Genomic DNA, 19,819 nt, shown 5'->3' with positions numbered 1-19,819 from the left:
TGCAAATCTGCCAAAATATTTTCTCCACTGGAGTAATAATGACCTTATTTTATTAGGGTAATTCTCTTTATTCCCTTTGGATCTTTCACACTATAATTTCTAATGGCTTCACTTCAGCAGACCACTGGATGCTCCTTGTTAGCTAGCTGAGTAATTAATCTAGACAGCTTTTAAACTTTGTCTCCTAACTCTAAGAAGTTGCTATGCAGCAATGCAAGACACTTCCCTCCATTTGGTCTTTACTGCACTGAGATGCCTTCTGTAGGCATTTGAACATCTATAAAAGTGGGGGTGAAGTTTGTGCAAATACAACTTTTCCTTTATTTTTATATCATAGTCATATATTTAAATAAAATTATTTATCTAAATAATCACAATCAGCATCCAGATATGACTCAGGACACTCAGTCAGTTGTTGGGGCTTTTTGAAATCATTCTTCTGAATATTGTTGTCCATAAAGAATATTTTTATCACAAATGTCCCAAGGGCATTCCCGAACTGGAAAGTTTGAATTAGTAGGTTTTTCAGCTGACTGACTAAAACAAACAAAACAACTGCTAGTTATTTTGAGTACCAGCAAATCCTTATGTTCATAAAGCAGGTTAGGAGACCTGAGCTTATCACTAATGATATACTTGGACCACAGAGGCCACTTCACATCCAAATGTGCTGCGGCATCAAGTACAGATTAAAAGAAAAATTCACAACCTCAACCTTCACAACTTCCTTTGTCATGTCAAAAAACACACAAATGAAAAACACACAAACATACAGGCACAAACAGAGAAATGCCACGTGTTCAAATAATCTAGGTGTTAATATTTAGTTTAAAAATTGAATCCTAATTACAGAGTAGTCAAGAATCAGTAGATTAGCTTCTGTTAATCAGCAAGAGTGGCTGCAATATTACCTCCAATCTTCTTTCTTCATGCTTCAATTCAACAGAGTACTTGCTTAAATGAAATACATACTTACTTGTCAATGACCTCCATCAAATATAAGCTTAATTAGATTTTTGAACGGGCATCTTTTCAGCAGTTGTAACCTTAATTTTTTTTGCTGTAGGCAATGCAATATCCTAATTGTGGTCTGAGAAAGCTCAAGTAGGAAAACACCCCAAACACTTGGAATTCTGAAATCTTGTATTTGGATCTAAAATTTTGGTGAGTCCCTTTTTATATAAAGAATTTAATTTCATAGTTTGTGCATAACTAGTCAAGAAATGAAGGAATTCCTATATTCCTTACATTTTCTCATTTATTTGGTCAGTATAAAATTGAATGAATGGGCCCTATGGAAAAGCTTGTAACCAAACCTTTTGTCCTGGTTGTCCTAGGTTTCCAGCTCGGCCTGGATCTCCAATCTTTCCTTCACAACCTGGTGGCCCTCTGCCTCCTGCAAGTCCTTTATCTCCTGCAAAAGGAATTAAATGGCAGTACAGATGCTTTGTTTTACAAAAGGGTACTTGCATGTGTGCAGTTATAAGCCTCTGACACTAATGCAGCTTACATGAGCTGAAGGGAGGATCTTGATTGCAGAGCTAATGCATCTTGCTCCTTGCATATTCACTCAAAATTGACTGTAACATTGCTTGTTAATTAATTGACTTGAAGCAAGTCACCATTCTTTTTTTCAAGTGAAGCCATTCTGATGTCAGCTCCCTACTGTGCTCTTTAGCAAGCAGCTTGGTACAAGTTTCAGTATCTGAACTTTTTTTCTTAACTCCAGTCCTTACAGGATTATGAGAATTTCCTAGTATTTCTATGGTTCAAGGAGAGTAATAACTTTGCATGGGGAATGGCTAAATTTACAGTATTGAAAATTCTTTATATTACCTGCATATTAGAGCAGGTATTGCACTGTACACAACCAAAACTGATTAAAAATGAAGTACTGACTCTTACACAGCTCTGTCTCTAACACATATCCAGGTAAAGAGAATCCATCTGAATTAAGTACAGCACTCATATGAGATAGCTGCACCTGTTTGGGCAGTATTCCAGCAAATATTAATGTCTTTAAAAATATTTCCCTACTGTCAGCTTTGAGACTTCATACTCTGAAATACCTCAAAATATTTCAAACTTGCAATTTATTGCAATTTTAAGGCAGTAAATTACAAGACTGCTAAAAATGCTTATCTGTTTATTCATTGATTTCTTTTTTTAGCTTGCTAATTATTTTAAGGTGTACTTAATTTTTTTTTGTTTTCCTTTTTTTTGAAGATCAAAAAGAGTATTTTACCTTTTGGACCTGGGTTCCCAGGAAACCCAAGCCCTGGAAAACCTGTGTCACCTGTTGGTCCTGAATGTCCTGGATCACCTGGCTGACCTCTTGCTCCAACCCTACCTGCCCAAAGAAAAAAAATAAACTGTGAATTATCTTACCACAGAACATCAACTTGTAAGTTCATGTATGTTATAGTTCATTATTATTAATAAGGATGCAACTGTGGATTATATTAGAATTAGACACTATTTCTCCACTGCAGGTTTTCACAGTTAAAGTGCTAATTGCATTCACAGTGTCAAAGCATTTATGAGTCTGTCAGTTAAGTTTTTATGCAATCTGGCCAAATTCCAGACTCCTGAAAACAGCTACATGCAGACATGTATCTTCCACTTCTTGATAGGTTCCAAACACACTTTATATAGGTTAGTCTTGAAACAGAAGCAACAAACTACTATAAAACTGTAAAAAAAAACTTCCTGTGCTGTTCAAGACAGTTTTAAGGACTATTGTTCTACAAAACCCAAGAAAAGATGCCTTACAGTTAACCAATCTCTGATTTTAACTGTTTTACTGATTTAGTGCTGTACTTACCAGGCACTCCTGGGGGTCCAGGTAAACCACGTGGTCCCTGAGGTCCTGGCAATGCAGGTAATGGAGTTGCCCTACTGGTCTCTCCTTTTAGACCTTCAGAAAATACATTATCAAATATTACAAAGGCAATTAGTTTGTCAATCTCAAGCATTTAAAAATATGAGTGATAAATCTACTTGGCTAAAAATGTAGTATTATACAGTTGCCGTATTTCTGAAACTCCAACAGATTTTGAAAAGCTTTCACATCCTGGCTTCATTAAGTAAAAGCATTTTATTGACACCTGCAGTTTTCCTCTCAGCCCTCCTGCAGTCTAGTGGAGACACAGAAAAAGCAGCACAAAGTCACCAGGAAAATGATGCAACTGAGAAGTGCTTAAATCTTCAACTCCATGTCATAAAAGCTCAATGGGAAATATCTTTAAGCACACTTGTTTATATCTGCCACTCAGCTGAGCTCTTCCACTAGTATGTTTCCAGAACACAAAAATTATTATGCCCTTTACATTTAACCCACTGACTTAGATTACACTAATGGAGATGACTGGCTGCATATTTGAATAGTTTTTATTTCCACAGGGAGGTCAGTCAAGCACTAGAACACACTGCCCAGAGACAAAGTACCATCTCTGTTCTTGGAGGTTTTCAAGGTCCAACTGGATAATGATGCCTTGAGTAAATAAATTGGTCTGATCTCATAGCTATCCCTGTGCTGAGATGAAGTTCAGACTGCACAGAGTCCCTTCCAACCTCAATTATCTTTTCACCTAAGACTTTTACTTCTATCTTTGGAGGTGCCAAAGCTGGGACAATGTTCTGGAAGTCCCATGGCAAGGAGAGGTTTCCCGTTTCATAAATTATATTTTTGATTTCAATCTATCTCTGCAATTTTAATCAAGTGGTCTTTAACATAGGCAAAACACAGTAAAATAGGGAAGTTACAAACCAGCTTCTCCAGGTAATCCAGGTGGTCCAGGTATTCCTTTAGAGCCTTTAATACCTCTTGCTCCTTGTGGTCCATAACCTGGCAGGCCAGGAAGCCCCATTTCTCCAGGAAGCCCAAGTCTACCAGGCAATCCAGGTAGTCCTCTATCTCCTTTTGATCCAGCCAATCCCTAATGATTACATATGTATACCAAGAATTACTTGCTTTCCACACCAGCTTTCTTAACAAAATTGCCATTTTTTTGACTATAATCTTGTATTATTTTAATAAAAGTAACTCTGATAATTTAAGAAAATTTTTTTCCTGATTTGCTTGTCATTGAGAATAAATGTGAATATCAATGGATACAAAGAGAGGGCTATTAAGAGGAAAATACTACAAATAAATACAATCACCTGACTTTTTTTCCAATCACTGTGTTGTTGCACTGTACACTTTTCTTCTGTTTTAAAACACATGTGGCAAAAAACCCAAACCCACATTGGCTCTGAATTCAGCATTCTGAATTCAATCACCTCCTTGAATTCTGTGGATTCATGTTTATAGACATTTATATCTGAATCATGTTAGCAGTTTCTCAGCCAACATAACAATTGTTAGGTTTTATGTCTGCTGAGCTCTGCCCTAACAAGTCTAGTTTTATGGTCAGTTCTCTGAAGATTAACCCATAAAGACTGAATAGGAAGTATTTGAATTATTAAGCATTATAAGTAGTCAGGAAAATGCTTTTAAAAAAGATTTTATCCATCACAGAAATCCAACAAAATGCTCCAGTATCCATATCCAAACTAACAGCTCACTAGACTACTGAGGTTTTTCAGCAATGTGTACCTATACTGGCCTCAATTCTCTCTGGTATTACATCAGAATATTTCCTCTCCTTCTTTCATGCATATTGGTTGTTAGAGTTGAGGACAGTGCCCTCAGCCAGGTAGGGGATATTCAGCTGAAATAGCTGCATAGATTTAACAGAGTGTTGTACAAGATAAAATACTGACTTAGGTTTCCAAGATTTCCATATAAATTGCAAAAAGTGCATACCCACCTCTTCACCTTTAGAACCTTTGGAACCTTTAGAGCCAGGTCTTCCCAGAAATCCACTTGAACCTCTTCTTCCTTTTTCTCCCCTGGCTCCTGGATCTCCTTGATCACCTTTTGGCCCTTCTGGATGTACATATCTTGGCTCACCTTTTGATCCTTTACGCCCTTGATCTCCTCTAAAACCCGGAGGTCCCTAGAATAGTTATCAAAATAATTTCAGTGCTAGATATATGTAATCTGTTTTCAAGTTTTCATTTTTTTAGAATTAAATATCGCAAAGCATGAAATATCTCTCCCTAGTCTCATTTTTATTCTCTGTAATAGCATGCTTCAACGAATAGGGTTTTGGGGTTTTTTGTCTTTTCTTTTTCTCCTGCTTTTACTTCTTTTGACAAGGCTACCATTTCATTTATGCTATTACAAGCAGGAATAATGTAGTCTAATTTAATGAGTAAGACCATGGCACAAAAAGGAGGACTTTAAGACATAGTTAGAGATTTCTCCTCCACACTGGACTATTTCCCTGGGGACACTCTAGGTGCCACAGCTGGCTCTGTTTCTTGTTAACTTCCCTCTCCCTTCTCTCCCCCGCAGGTTACAAAGCAGGTACACTATGCCAGCTGAAAGCACACTGGGCTCTAGTGATCTTGAGCTCATGAACTCTTAGGGGGCTCCTGGAAGCCTGCTAGCAGACTCATTCTGCATCTGTACAGCAACCACCACAAATACTTGTGCATGATTTTCTATTGGACAGTACAGGCTGTACTTTCCCATAAATAATTACTACTACAGGCACAAGTTAGCACAACCAAATGATGTGTGTGGCATCAAGTGGCAGACTTCCCTCTACATAACATTTCCCTGGAGGGACTGTCCTTTGCACCCCTGACGAGGGTATGATGAGAAGCAAGTTTCTCTGCACAGCTGGGGCTTTAGCAACTCCTGAGTATGCTGGAAACAAGAGAAGTAAGAAGTCTGACAAAGATCACAGCATACAAAAATCCATATATGCTTTACAGCCACTGCCATGATTATTGAATTATATAAAGGAATAGAAGGTAACTCTAGACTACCCATACTAGAACAAGCAGCCTCAGCACCATGAAGTGCAGCATAGGTTAATCACACAGGTATTTATTTACCTGCCTCACTGTCTGCTGCACTGAGCAACTAGGTTCATGTAAAGCTGTGTGAGCCATTCATCACATTCTCTGCCTTGCCTCCCATGCTGACACATTAATTACTACAGGAAAAAACCTGTTGAGATCACCCAGTATGACACTGCAGGTAGCACTAGCCATGAGGTTTCTCTGAAATAGTTCTTGTGGGATCTGAATGTTAATCTGAAAAATCAGTCTTACTTGAGCCCCTGGAAACCCTGGTGTTCCTGGGGAACCTGGAGAACCTTTTGGACCTCTTGTTCCTTCTCTACCTGCAAAATAAACATTATACTTAGTAAAGAAAAATGAAAACAAGGACATGGATTTTGACAAGCTCCAAGAATTGCACCCAGTATTCAATGTTTCTGTTGTTACAGTGGCTACTCATCGTAGACTGAGCTGGCTTCAGGCTGCACCTAAAGCCTATCAGGTCTTGAGTTCCAATCTTTTATGTCTTGTGCTCATATCAGCAGAGGGGGCTGCCACCTCAGGGCTAATTCAAGGACTGCAGGCTGCAGACAAGCCCACACCTAATTCTCATGCTAAGTCAAAATAATTTGCACTCCTACTATCCTGTTAGGAACAAGATAATTTACCAGGCATGCCATCCTGACCACGAGGCCCAGGAGAACCAGGAAGACCAGGCATTCCCGGAATGTAGATACAATCAGTACACACACTAGCATCATCACCTAGAATGAAAATAAATCATTAGTTGCTCCACAGCAAGCAGTTTTCAAGCTTAACTAATGTGCTATTTACTTTGTTATAGCTAACACTTTTTGGCCAGGAGTGGTAGAATCATGGCCTTAATTTTGTTGGAAGATCACTTCTAATACAGTACTAAATTACCTGTGGTCAGAAAGTCAATCAGAACTGACTGCAATTAATTAAAAGGACAGAAACATTTGGTTTAAACTTCTTGGTTTTTTCAAGTCAAGTTTTAGCAAACAATTTGGATACAGTCACTTTACTGATAAGCCAGATTCTAAGCATATGTAAGGGACCTACATTTCCAAGTAACAGAGCACTGCAACACTCAGGGTCATTCTAATGACAAGCAAAGGGCAAAGAGATTCAGCAGCTCCTGTGGGTGGAAGTGGCAGCTCCTTTCAGAGATGAACCGTCAGCAAGAACACAGAGTACAAAGCCCTACCAACCTGTAGTAACTGTGTGTTCCTGTGTAGTGGCAAATTACACCTTGCCACAGTTCTGTACAACTGGTGTGCAGCACTGGCACATCACTCTTTCAGTTGATGTAAGGGGAGGAAGATATCTCACCATCCCCAATGAATGTTCTTAAAACTCTGAACCCAGCAAATTATTTAAAAGGTAAATTAAATTTTAAAAAGATCTAATGAGGATCCATGAAGATTACTAGATTGTGCCATCTACTTCTGAGTGACAGTCATCTGAAACTGACCTCTCATTCCAGTATCTCCTGGCGGTCCTGGAGGTCCTGTACATCCTGGCTCTCCAGGAAGTCCTGGCAGGCCAATTCCAAATCTTACTCTACCTGTTAATGAAATGAGATTTTTATATCACAGATTATTCAGATAATTCTCTGCTTGCTAAGGGAGAAAAAAGTTGCAGGGATGAGCTGGAAACAGTATTCTGATCCTTATGGGTCCCTTCCAACTTGGGATATTCAACAATTCATTTAAAAGAGAGAGCTACCTGGAAAAATCCAAAACACCTGCAACTAGAAGTACCTGGTTCTCCTGGAGGACCTGGCAATCCAACAGAGCCAGGCCTGCCAGCAATACCAGGCAGTCCTGGAGGGCCTACTATGCACAAGCCAGTTTGTCCTTTCTCTCCTTTTGTTCCTTTTGGGCCAGGAAATCCTGGGGGACCTCTCAGACCAGGTCTTGACACACCTAACCAAAGGGGAAAACCACAAAAACAGAGTTAAAGAAGAAATGGCATTTCAAAGCTAAGTACTCAATAAGATGAGTGACAGACAAACACACCAAATTCATCCCACAAATCTTTTTCTATCTTGAAATATATTAATCAAAGTGAGAATCTCCAGACATTCAAAAATTATTTTTAACCTAAGTACTTGACCCATCAAAGCTCTTGGGTGAAAAAGCTGATTCAGTGTAATAGACAGGAAAAACAATGTGTTTTATTACTGCAAATACCTGGTCTACCAGCAGCTCCAGGAGGACCCTGTGGCCCTGCAAAAGCAAGATATTAAAAACTCGAGTTAAACCACTCTATACTCTACAAAATCACTGTTCAATAGCATTGAATACCAACTTTGATCTTTCGCATTTTAAGCTTAAAATTTAAAATAAAAAATTTGGTTTTGCCTGAGTAGACATCTACCACTCATGCAAATATTGCATACTGGCAATTATTTTTAAGGGTAAATAATGCTATAAATCAAAGTCTCAGGATACATTTCAAGCCAGCAATTAGATGTGAGTCTAGGAAATTTTCTTGTAAAGGCAGAAGGTTGCTGAAAACGTAGTCTACAATAAGCCCTTTAAGGAGACTGTTTTTAATACAAAATTTTAATTTTTATATCCCACTCACCAGGCATGCCACGTTGACCTTTTGGTCCTGGAGGTCCAGGGGCTCCTTCATCCCCTTTTTCACCAACCACATAATCATAATACTCCGTCTCAAGAGAAAGGTGATAAGAAAAGGAATTGCAAGAATGAAGAGAGAAGCACAGTACCTCACACTGAACACTTGATTAAAGCAATGTTTTGATCTCATTCATAATTTTGATGTTCTGATACCACAAGACCTTACTAATTACAATCAACCAGAAATTAAATCAAAATTGTTATTAGCAGCAGTGTTGTTTTAGTACTCTGTCAATATCACAAACGCTTCAGCTTTTTGCAAAGCTATTTCTTCTGAACAATTTAGGCAGGTTTCCATTAGGTGCACTTGGAGCCCTTAGGAGAGCCACAAGGGGGACAGCATGACTAGACAGGGAAACAGTACTCATACCAAGTTGCTTTCATAAAAAGTTATATTTGCATTTTAAAATTAAGGCCCCTGTTCTAGAAGTTATTAGAAATTGATTTAAATATTAACTTCTGTGAATTTTTGTAACTGTTCTTTGACAGTCCAGTCTCCTGCCAAAATTGCTGGATCCAGGTGAGGTCTAATCAGGCATAGATACTGGAAGCAATTACATATGAAAGAAGATCTCATCTGTGTGAGAATCACAGCAATACCAGTATTTTGCAAAAGCCATGCCTGATTAGAGCATCGCAGGATATCCATTATTATTATCCTCATGCAAACAATTTGGATTATTCTTATTATAATGGTTTAGGAAAATGATATATGAAGGTAATTTGCACTTACTCGACCACAAGCTCCAGGTGGACCAGGGTTTCCTTTCATTCCCTTCATAGAGATAGGTTTGTTTATTAAAAACAATATATGGAATCACATTTACCCACTGTTACTTCAGTACATTGCTCAAAACTTTAAAAAAAACAACTCTTCCTGACTAGTCCTTCATCACCCTGTGTCTGTTCCCTACACAGCTATTCAGCTGCATACACAAAGACCTACAGGAACTCATCAGCAGACATAGATGGACACCAGTTCAAACAAATGATTTGCTACAGCTGATCCATTCCATTTTCCATTATACCCTTACTTACCTATTTGGCCAAGTGAAACATATATACACAGTGATAAATAAAATTATAAAATAACCTCCAAACATACCTTAACCTCATCCTCAAAAGCAATAACAAAACTGTTGGACAATACCTTAGCTCCTTGCCTTCCTGTCAGTCCTGGCTTGCCCTGTTCACCCTTTTGTCCCTGCAGGTGACAGTACACAGTTTTATAAGGATATAATCTTATAATTTTATAATCTTTTAGCACTGACAACAGTAAGATCTAAAATGTAAAGCTTTAACCTTCCATGGTGATGGGAAAGTGAATGCAACTTGCCCAGGAGAAGAAATTGCAGGGAAAGACCCAGTTTGAGGTACAGCTCCATGATTGTAGGAAAAGCTGCAAGTGCCCCATCCAAACCTGTGTTTATTACAGCACATTCTAACTCCCAAGGGGAAGCTGCTCTGCAAGGCACAAATGTAGGAGTCTCTGATCTGTTCTTCCTCTGTAAATTATTTCTGAAGGGAGAAACTGTACACAATGCAAGACTCTTGCATTAAACACCCTCCCCCAGAACTCGCTCAGTCTGAGAGGTGGTGCTGATCTCAAGAGGTGTTGGCAGCACCAGGACAGTGCAGACTAAGGTTTTCTGTTAGTGAATACAGGCAAGGGAGAGGGACTTCTTGTACACTCATGCAGCTGAATGCACTGCCAGTGAGTAAAGCTGAAATGGGAACAGGGCAATGACATGTCTTTGTCATGACAGAAAATTTTCTTTCTGTTAGAGGCAGTAGAGCTTTGTGGTCTGTTATTCAGTGTTCTTTGTCAGACTGGAATGTGTTTAGACTGCCTGTGAAGGTCATTTTAGCATGACAAAGATGATGTTATAGTAAGATACATGTGTAATGGACTATTCTGGCAGTAAGAATTTTGGTAAGATATTTATAAGGTCAATGCAACTCTAATGATGTTGTGAAAGTAGAGCTGAAGTAAAAAGAACTGATAATTAACCAATTGAATACAGTATTTCAAACACATCTTAACAACTCCAACTTTTAAATTAATATACAAATTATACTATTTTGCTTCTAAAATGGCATATTCACTTCTTGATTTGTTAATACATAAGTCTTTCACAAAAATTTCAATGTGACTAACCAGAAAAAACTCAGTAGAATTAATTTTGCTTAACTTGGAGTGTGTCTCAAACTCATTAGACAATCAGCAGCAAGCAACAGGCCTTTTTAATTGCCATAGAAACAATGCACCTATGAACTGAGCCTCTTTCTCCTGCACATTAATCTGTGAGGACATGGTATGTTCCAAGGGCAGTTGCATGAAGGAAATGCTTCCGTGTATGCAAATCAGCATTTTGAAACACATTCCACAATGAGAGAAAAGCTGTGACAGGAAGACAGAATTGTCATAAACAGATGTCTATCACCTAGAAAACATTTAGAAGTCTTCCTTCATTACCGGTAAGCCAGGTGGACCTGGGGCACCTTCTTTTCCAGTCTTCCCCTACAAAGGAAAAATGTAAAATAAAATAAACAATTTAAAGTGAGGCTATTGCATTCAAAGAGCATAGCAACTCAATGCTGTGCACATAATTGTAAACTGTGTAAACTGTAAAAAGCCATTAAGATTAATTTAAAGTATTTATTGATCATAACTAAAGTTCATAAAATGCTACAAAACAGGTAGTAAGATATTCCACTGACATTGCTTCTCCTGTGGAGGATTATTTGTGCCAGACTCCAGCAGTACAAAGTACCATGCAAGTGCAGAAAGCTTGGTGAAAAATCAGGTTCTTGCATAAACAAGACAAATAAAACAATACAGCAGCAAGTAGCCCTTCCCATGGTGAGTTTGGAAGGACACTGAAGGAAAATGCTCTGAACCCCATTTCCTGTATGGGATGACTTGAGGAGAAATTACATAATGAAAAGGAAGAGGGAGTGCATTTCAAAGGTATCAAAACAGGGCAGTAGATGGAAAAGTGAAAACAGAAGGAGGCAGCATGCCAGAGGTATCTGCTGGGGTCCTGTATCTTGTGTGGCAACAAGAAATAACTGAGAAATTCATAACAAAATAAGGAGACAAAGGGGAGGGAGGCAAAAAGCACTGCAAGGCAGAACAAGGCTTTTGCAAGCAGAAGAATGTGAAAGAAACACAGAAGATAGAGGATTAATAATGCACATTGGATAGCAAGAACTTATAGAACTTTACACTTGTAACTCAATTTGAAATTTTCATTATGTATAGGAATAATAAAAATAGCAATCAAGTTTCTCTCTAACACCATCATTGTTATAGCACCATACAACTGAAGAAAGAACAATCCTCAGGTAGTACCAGGGTCTTGTCTTGCTAGCTTTCCTTGTGGAAGAAAATGTGTTGCAACCACAAGAAGTAAGAGAAAAGTTTAAAAAATATATACATTTAGGCTGAATGAAATATTTAATTTGAAAATTATTTTTCTTAGTATTGCTTTCATAATGTAGTCACAATCTATATTCAGAAAATGTCCCAAAACATTTCGATTTCTTTGAATCCCTTATTATATATCATTAAGTTGTTATGAATTAGCAGTTTCCATTACTAAGACCCTGCATCTGTCATTGGCTAGATTTTATCTGAAAGTTTGAAAGGCATTTGAATGAAAGTAATAGCTTTCCTTTAATTATCTTCCAAAAGAAAAGATATAATCAGGTAAATTGTATGGGGTTTTTATGCATGGGTTTTTTTAATAAATATTTTTTCATATACTATGCTGTTAAGGAAGTGACTCTTAGGAAACTTTCTTCATATCTCTGCACAGCTGCTGGTTGAACATAGTATTTTAAGTCTGCTGCCTTAAGCAAGCATGGAGTTTTCTACTATACTCTTTCACTACAAATCCAGTATATGTCTAGCAGAGCACTTTTAAACTAGACAGCAACACTTGTTCAAAACTGTTTTTCAGAAAAGACTAACACATATGTATTCAACTGTTTGCACACACCTGTGCTCCTGGTTCCCCTCGGTCACCCTTTTCACTTTGAGAATCACCAACTGGCCCCTGGAACAAAATTACACTGAGGATACTCATGTTTTGAAAATCACATTTTCTAAGTTAAATATATATTTTGTAATTTTTTATCTTTAAAAAAATACAGGTGGAATTCTATTAATAGGTATATTATTCTATTAATTAGTTCTATTCTTGTCATTAAAGGCTGAAGTAATTAGTGTAAATACTGGACTGCAAAGAGTAGCATTTACTAGGTGATGCTGCCTGAACATTGGATTTAAGGGATTTACTTCTGGTCACTTACTGCAAACCCCATTGGCCCTGGGGGTCCTCTTGATCCTTTTTCTCCTTTTTCTCCTTTCAAGTCCTATTACATAAAAAAAGAAGCACTTACTGTGGTGTCTTGGATTTTTCTATTCTTTCTATTTCAGTCTGGTTTTACAAATAGGAAATCCTGCTGCCACCAGCAAGATTTTTTCAGCAGAGATGGTTCTACTCTATTACGAAGCAGAAACTTCCTATCAGTGCTCCTGCCTAAATCTGATGTTTGAAAAAGAAACTGTTTCTGCACATTTCAGAATAGAGCTAGGTCAAAACAACTATCTGTGATTGCATACAAAAGGACTGCAGTAAATACCCCCACAAATGGCAACAAGAAAAAAACCCAGATAAACCTTAGCTGTTTTGCTGGAGCCAGAGTTATTTCCACACGTAATTGCAGAGGCCACCCACAGCGACCTTGTTTCTGCGGGTGCAAGATTAGACTAGGCTATATTGTAGCACCACTGGGCCACGTCCTAAAGCCAAATTTCATTGTCTAATTATTGCCTGGTTAGACTCACGCACCAAACTATTTATGTAAAGAGTTTTGAGAGGTTTCTAAACCATTTTGCCCAATGTTGATGAAAAATTGCCACTATCTCATGATAAGCCACCACAGTTGAGAGTGGGAAGTGCTCCAAGTGCTCCGTATTTGGTCTAAACAGGGAGAGCTGGTGTGCCTAAAAGCTGAACCTCTCTTTTGCAATCTTTCCCTTCCTCAATTCAGTCTTCATGTAAAATTCACTTTTATTTCAGCACATAATGGAGAGGGACTTCGGATGACTCCATAGATTAAATGCAAATTCCATAGGAAAAAGGGAATCAAGGGAATCATTGTCCTGTTCATCTTTAATCATCAATACTTTGAATTCTATCGGCTATTGCTGTTTAATTTCTATATAAGGATACAATGCAATAATTTTAATTTACAAAGCAATACTTAAAGCTGAATCTGATTATTCCCTTCTATATTTATTGTCTTTCCAACACTTTCCATGATTACTCAGGTTTCAGTAAAAATAATGAAAAAACTACAAAATGTACATGAACATGTTGTAAGCTTTTGTGAAACTCTGGTAGCTCAGAGTGTGACATTCTCAGTGCCAAGGCCCAGAGGTCAACACAGCTGTGGCTTTGATGGCCATTCAGAAGATCCATGTGGATTTGGTGAAGCAGAAGTGATTTACTCTTCTTGTACTCAGATTCCCAGCAGGTAGGACACTGGTAGGCAAGAAGCATTTCACTGGCATGTGCAGATGTGCACATGAGCACATAGGCTCATCCGAGCTGGCTCCATACAGACACTCTAAGAGAGCTTAGAATCTAATGAAACAAATCTGACAAACATTAGGATGGATAAAAATATATGTTATCAGAGCAGTGAAGATGAAAACAACCTCTCACAGTAGAACTTAGTCAGATGGCTTATCTGAAAGTGATGTTTAACAATTTCACTACCGTCATGTTGTCTGGTCCGCTTAACGTCACAATAACAGTTCCTGGGGGCCCAGGGGGTCCAGTTAACCCAGTGTCACCCTTGAAAGAAAAAGAAGAATAGAGGTAATTACAAGCAATGTGTTTCTGTTATTTCAAATTACTACTACTATACTTTCAATACCATGAAAATTCTTCTGTCATGACACTCAGCCATTAATTCAGTTAGCATTTCCCTTTGTTTGCCATTTAAATTCCAGAAAAAAAAGACATGGAAGACTTAACCTTCCCCTAGCTGATTAATATAAAAATGAATATGCTGATATCTGTTAAAGTTTCTAGAAGCAACTTAAATTTTCAATCCTATTTATTTGGTACAAAACTATTTTAAATCAAGCAAAAATTTCTCCTTGATTACAATATTTATCTCTATTTAATTACATCAAGCAGTAGATTACATGAGCTGTCTTTGGTGACATTGTCCAAACTGCAGTCTGGGTATTCCAGGAAGATCACAGAATCATGGTACTAACAGACATAACAAGCTTTCATGTGTCCTTCACTGACAACAGAAGTAGTGAAGCGCACTTTTTCATTAAGAATCTTTGAGGCCTGGGATCCTCAGTGTGATCTTTCCTGTGGACCTCAATAAAACAATATCCACAATTTTCAGTGATTTTAAGCCAGGAATGCTTTTGCATGAATTTGCAGCACAACAGCAAAGAATGTGTCACTCTTTCATAAAGAAGCAAGATGTTCCATGGTCACCTGAGCTACTCCTAATGAATAACCAGGTTTATAGGCAATTTTTTCTCCCAGGAAACTCCTAGCACATTCCAGGTAGTGATTACAATGTTAAAACTGAATCTGTGCAAGTCAGTTGGCATAATTGTGAGATGCACTAATCTCTTACAAGGATATTCAGATTAACTGCAGTAGTCCTGAAACTGCAGGCTAGGTACCGAGAGACAATGTGGGCATTTGTAGTAATACCTGGCTTAATGTCAATTACATGGGATACAAAGTAAGTACATGAAAGACAAGTTATCCAATTTTTATTCAAAATCTGGGGGTTATGCTAGCATCACAAGGGCTGAGGCTGAAAGTACATTGGACAAAAGTTGTGAGACTACAAGCACTACATATTTACCACTGTTTATCTGCTTAGATAAGCATTTAAAGTATATATATTAATTTAATGCTATGTACTAATTAATATTAATTACTGGCTTCTCTTCAGTGTCTAATCTTCTGTCTAGATGTTTATCTCATCAGCTCTTATATGAAAACATTTTGACCTTAGAGAGCATTGCCATGTTTCCATTTTTTAACAAAAGACTCCCACATATCTACTGAAAATTTGCATTTTACAGTACTTACTTCCCCAAACATTTCACCATAGCAAATCAGAAAATGCAGAAAACAAAAACAAAACTTATAAAATGTTTAAAGCTCCTTATGAAATTACCTTTCTTCCTTTGGCTCCTATTACTTTCAGTCCCATAAGACCCTAAAAAAAAATCCCCAGATGTTATTTTTTTTTAAATTTCACAAACATTTAAACATGGGTTGATTCATATTACACATAACAGAAGTTTTCATTTTTTAACCAGTCTGAGACTACCTTAGGTCCAGGAGGTCCTGGTTTCCCTGGCATGCCCTACAAAACAGGAAAAGAATCCTCAGCTAAAAACTTACAACCTTGTTCTCTGATATAGGTGTTTTGAAGTACCCAACTTCCACAGAACTTATATCCCATTTTTAATCTTTCCTCCACCTTTAAAACTGCAAGCCATTGTCAGTAGGTGACAGATTGTTTACACAGTATAGTTGCAAATGTATGCATCTCTCAATGTTATGCATATTAGTATTTTAAGTGAATTAATAGATAGTTATTTGAAAATTAAAATTTATGCCTATATGGACAAGGGATGCTTCTAAAAATATAGAAATTATCATGCATAAAAATAATCAAAAGAAATGGAAAAAGAAATCGGATGTGTTCAGAAAAACATAATTTTTACATACACATGTGTCTAGACCTCAAATAAGTCTGGGAGACGCAAGTACTTGTATCTGTGTAATTCCATAGGGTTTAGGGAAAATCAAAGGTCAAAGTAACAAGTAAGACAAACTCATACTAAAGGTCCTGGAGGGCCCTGTGGTCCAAGTTCCCCAGGATATCCTTGAGCACCCTGGGCACCCTGCATATTAAAAAAGAAACAGGAATAAATTTCCTGGCAAGATTATGAGCAAAATGCAACACCAAATTCAATGAACTGGACGAGAAACAGAGGAGCAGCTCTGCTTCTGAATTTCCTTTTCCTGTCTCAGGGAAACAGGAGTATAATTCTTCCTCACTGCTTCATTATTTGGCATATGTTTTGAAACATGAGAAAACATCTGTTCCTAAACCAAACTACTCAAGTGAGGAGGTAGTCCTCTGAGAAATGTGGACTCATAATCCATATGGTCCTATTAATGCCTCTAATAAGCCTTCAATCCTTCAAATATTCTATGCAATAAATCATATATTTTAAAGCTTTTTTTTCAAAGAAACGGAAAATTAAACATTCCTTTCTTTTTAATTTAATGCTCTCTGTTTATGCCAATAGTCAGAAGAAATGTCAGCTCTACCTTGCCCTGTTAATGTTCATTCTTGAAATACAGACCATTGTGTCCTTTGTTAGTACTCTAGAAGTTGAGCTAGTCTATCCTGTTCAGTCTTAGCTTCAATGGGAATTTTAGTAGTTGGACTTGATGTCCATTATAGGTCCCTTCCTACTGAACTGTTCTATTCTATATGTGTAGGAATGAACTCAAACATCTGTGACCAGTTTTTCTCCCTACCTGAAATACTGTTTTTCTGCAATCTGACTGGCCTGCAAACTGACTGGTTTTGATTTAGAGCTCAATGACACAATTGTAAAAAGTACTGTATCTATATTAAGTACATAATACACTTAAGTTATGTAAAACACCAAAAAATTTTAATACATACTCATGTTATATACAATGTGTTTATACATATTACTGTATATTTTTATACATATCTATCTCAGCACCCCTTATTTTGAGTTACCTGGAGACCAGGCATTCCTGGTAATCCAGGATCACCTTTTTCACCATACTCTTGGCTATATCCCTCTGCAGGGCACCCCTGGACAATTAGATAAAAAGAAACATAAAAAGTTATGCTGTAGAACTCTGTAGTGCAACAAATCTTCTAATATAGTTTGTAGGGAAATAAGCAACATCAGAATTACACCATGATGGAAACTATCTACTATGGATAATTCTACCTTTAAATAAAATTTTATGAAATCAAATATATCTTTTGCAGGCCTCCCAGTTCTCTGTTAGGAGTAGTCTTTTCAGATATACCTACATTAGTCATGCACAACCGTTGCTTTCAATTTATTTTTGTTACTCTTTATTTCTATAAAACACTCTCTAGCGCATCTGAAGATTTCCATATGAATGCATAAACTTTGGGGGAGGAGCTTAGTTCTTTGTGTGCTTGAAAGTGTTAAACTAATTACATACAGTAACAGTAGTCTGAGGGAAAAAAAATTATAGACCATTTTGCAATGTGAGGTGAATGCTATTAGGACAAAGGAAGGACCAAACTTCGTGGTTGCTTCTTCTGGAGGGTAAACCTTCTGTTTCCCATAAATGGAGCTGTAAAGAGCAACAAACTTACACACAAATTGTTGATAACCAATAAATCTTTAATGTAATATCTTCTAAATAACTGACCTTCTCTCCTTTGATACCAGCAACTCCCTAGGAAGAAGAACAATCATATTGAAACAGAAAAATAAAAGAGTGCTGAAATGACACACTCTAAGTAATGTCTAAGGTTGATGCTCTTCAGGTGATTTATTTTCATGAAGGTGGTGCATGACTGGGCCAGACTTCAATTTAATAAGAAATTATATATTGTTTAAAAATAGTCAGTCTCACAGGTACAACTCTACAAGTGAAGGCAGAACAGCTTTGAAGCCTGATCTTAATAAATTAATAAATAAAATCAGCAAAGCTGTCAAAATAAAGATCATATTTGAAAGTTATTAGACTTGAAGCCACTGGAATTCAAAAGACAGCATTCTTTTTCCATTTGTTTGTCTTTCAAACACATTTCTACAGTGAAAAAATCCCAGATCCTGGGATTAAAGCAGTGTATCCAGAGTGAGAAGTTCTGGGTTTAATTCCTGGTTCATACAGACTTAATGAAGCCATTCTTTCTCAAAGATACTTAGGCACAAACTGAAACAGCAATCTCTTAAATATATCTTGGACACTTCTAGAGATGTAAGTGGTAAAATTCCATGAGTATCCCATGAGAGCTAACTCCAGTCAATGAATTTCATGCCATCACTTCCTAAGAAGTTGAGGCCCAACATGCAGACAATAAAGCATTACTTTTAACTTTGGTCTTTATCATACAGTTTTCATACTAATAAAATGGGGACACCTATATATTTCAACTGTTGTCAGTATGAGCTAACACGAGGCTTTACTCTCCTCCAGGCACTGGCTTTATGTGGTGGGAATGACACAATCATGAATGTCACACTTACTGGAAGGCCTGGAGCACCTCTTTGACCTGGAGGACCTGGAAATCCTTGGTCGCCCTGAAAGTAGTAACAGTGATTGTTAATGCATCTTATGGTTTATTGTTTGGCCTGATTTTGGCAAATGATCACAGAAGTTTTTTTATGCTATCACACTAAATGTGAGATCACTACTGTGAGATCACAACCACTGTATTTTGCTAGAGGATGATTTTTCTTGCATTTTATACAGCTTGACTTCTATCCTAGACTGTTCAAATTAGTTCACAGTTTCACTAGAAATCAATGACTTTCTGTAGAAGGGATTATTCTGACTCCCTCTTTCAGAATGCTCATAGACCAAACAAAACCTGGTAAATCTGTTACTTAATATTGAGCCTTTTCACTTAATTACTTTCAGGATTTATGAATTGCCAATGCAAGCTAGATCCTGGCAAAATAAAACGGATGAACTATCTCCTTCATAACCCACTCCAACAAAAGGACACATTTGACAAAACTGATTAGGCCTCCTGGAGTTAATGAAAAAAGTATTATCTGTCAAAATATCAAATGTTATTCTTATATTTTAGCAAAGGCCATTAGAATGTATTATTTATGTATTTATTTTGCACAAAAAGGTAGCACTTTTCCTTTCTCTGGTCCCACGGCACAAGTTTTCTAGCTGATAAAGTCACAATGCAAAACAAGTCAAAGTTGTTGTAGGTTGGGGGAAATTAAGAACAGTTTTTGGCCATTCCCAAGTGCAGCCAGATGCAATCCAGAACACTCAGCTTGGTTTGTACCTTTGTGCCATTGCATCCTGGAACACCTGGGAGCCCAGGAGGACCAACAGCTCCTGGTTCACCCTAAAAGAAGAAGCACAAAATTGACAAAAGCTTTGATTTTGTACATTCATATTGCTTCA

At 37.4% G+C, this 19,819-nt stretch overlaps 1 protein-coding gene and 1 long non-coding RNA gene across 2 annotated transcripts in view; one reads left to right on the top strand and one right to left on the bottom strand.

Annotated features, from left to right (window-relative positions):
- Positions 1-19,819, bottom strand: part of COL4A3 (collagen type IV alpha 3 chain) — a 54,456-nt gene that overhangs the window by 18,136 nt on the left and 16,501 nt on the right. Inside the window, exons 6-29 of the mRNA XM_031505648.2 lie at positions 19,698-19,760; positions 18,919-18,972; positions 18,095-18,121; positions 17,418-17,495; positions 16,477-16,539; positions 15,960-15,995; positions 15,804-15,845; positions 14,360-14,437; positions 12,885-12,947; positions 12,572-12,628; positions 11,044-11,088; positions 9,718-9,771; positions 9,301-9,342; positions 8,512-8,599; positions 8,115-8,150; positions 7,683-7,847; positions 7,394-7,486; positions 6,567-6,662; positions 6,172-6,242; positions 4,815-5,003; positions 3,770-3,938; positions 2,825-2,917; positions 2,246-2,350; positions 1,317-1,414 (exon numbers count right to left, since the gene is read on the bottom strand). Of these exons, the coding sequence (XP_031361508.2) occupies positions 1,317-1,414; positions 2,246-2,350; positions 2,825-2,917; positions 3,770-3,938; positions 4,815-5,003; positions 6,172-6,242; positions 6,567-6,662; positions 7,394-7,486; positions 7,683-7,847; positions 8,115-8,150; positions 8,512-8,599; positions 9,301-9,342; positions 9,718-9,771; positions 11,044-11,088; positions 12,572-12,628; positions 12,885-12,947; positions 14,360-14,437; positions 15,804-15,845; positions 15,960-15,995; positions 16,477-16,539; positions 17,418-17,495; positions 18,095-18,121; positions 18,919-18,972; positions 19,698-19,760 (1,905 nt within the window). The remainder of the gene's footprint in view (positions 1-1,316; positions 1,415-2,245; positions 2,351-2,824; positions 2,918-3,769; positions 3,939-4,814; positions 5,004-6,171; positions 6,243-6,566; positions 6,663-7,393; positions 7,487-7,682; positions 7,848-8,114; positions 8,151-8,511; positions 8,600-9,300; positions 9,343-9,717; positions 9,772-11,043; positions 11,089-12,571; positions 12,629-12,884; positions 12,948-14,359; positions 14,438-15,803; positions 15,846-15,959; positions 15,996-16,476; positions 16,540-17,417; positions 17,496-18,094; positions 18,122-18,918; positions 18,973-19,697; positions 19,761-19,819) is intronic.
- LOC110483634 (uncharacterized) lies at positions 1,148-2,302 on the top strand. Its single transcript, XR_002467605.3, has 3 exons — positions 1,148-1,164; positions 1,338-1,462; positions 2,227-2,302. It is a non-coding gene; the product is annotated as an uncharacterized LOC110483634 (long non-coding RNA).

Source organism: Lonchura striata, chromosome 10, assembly GCF_046129695.1.
Source record: "Lonchura striata isolate bLonStr1 chromosome 10, bLonStr1.mat, whole genome shotgun sequence".
NCBI lineage: Eukaryota > Metazoa > Chordata > Aves > Passeriformes > Estrildidae > Lonchura > Lonchura striata.
Note: the sequence above shows the minus strand (reverse complement) of the source record. Positions and strands in the feature narration are given on the sequence as shown.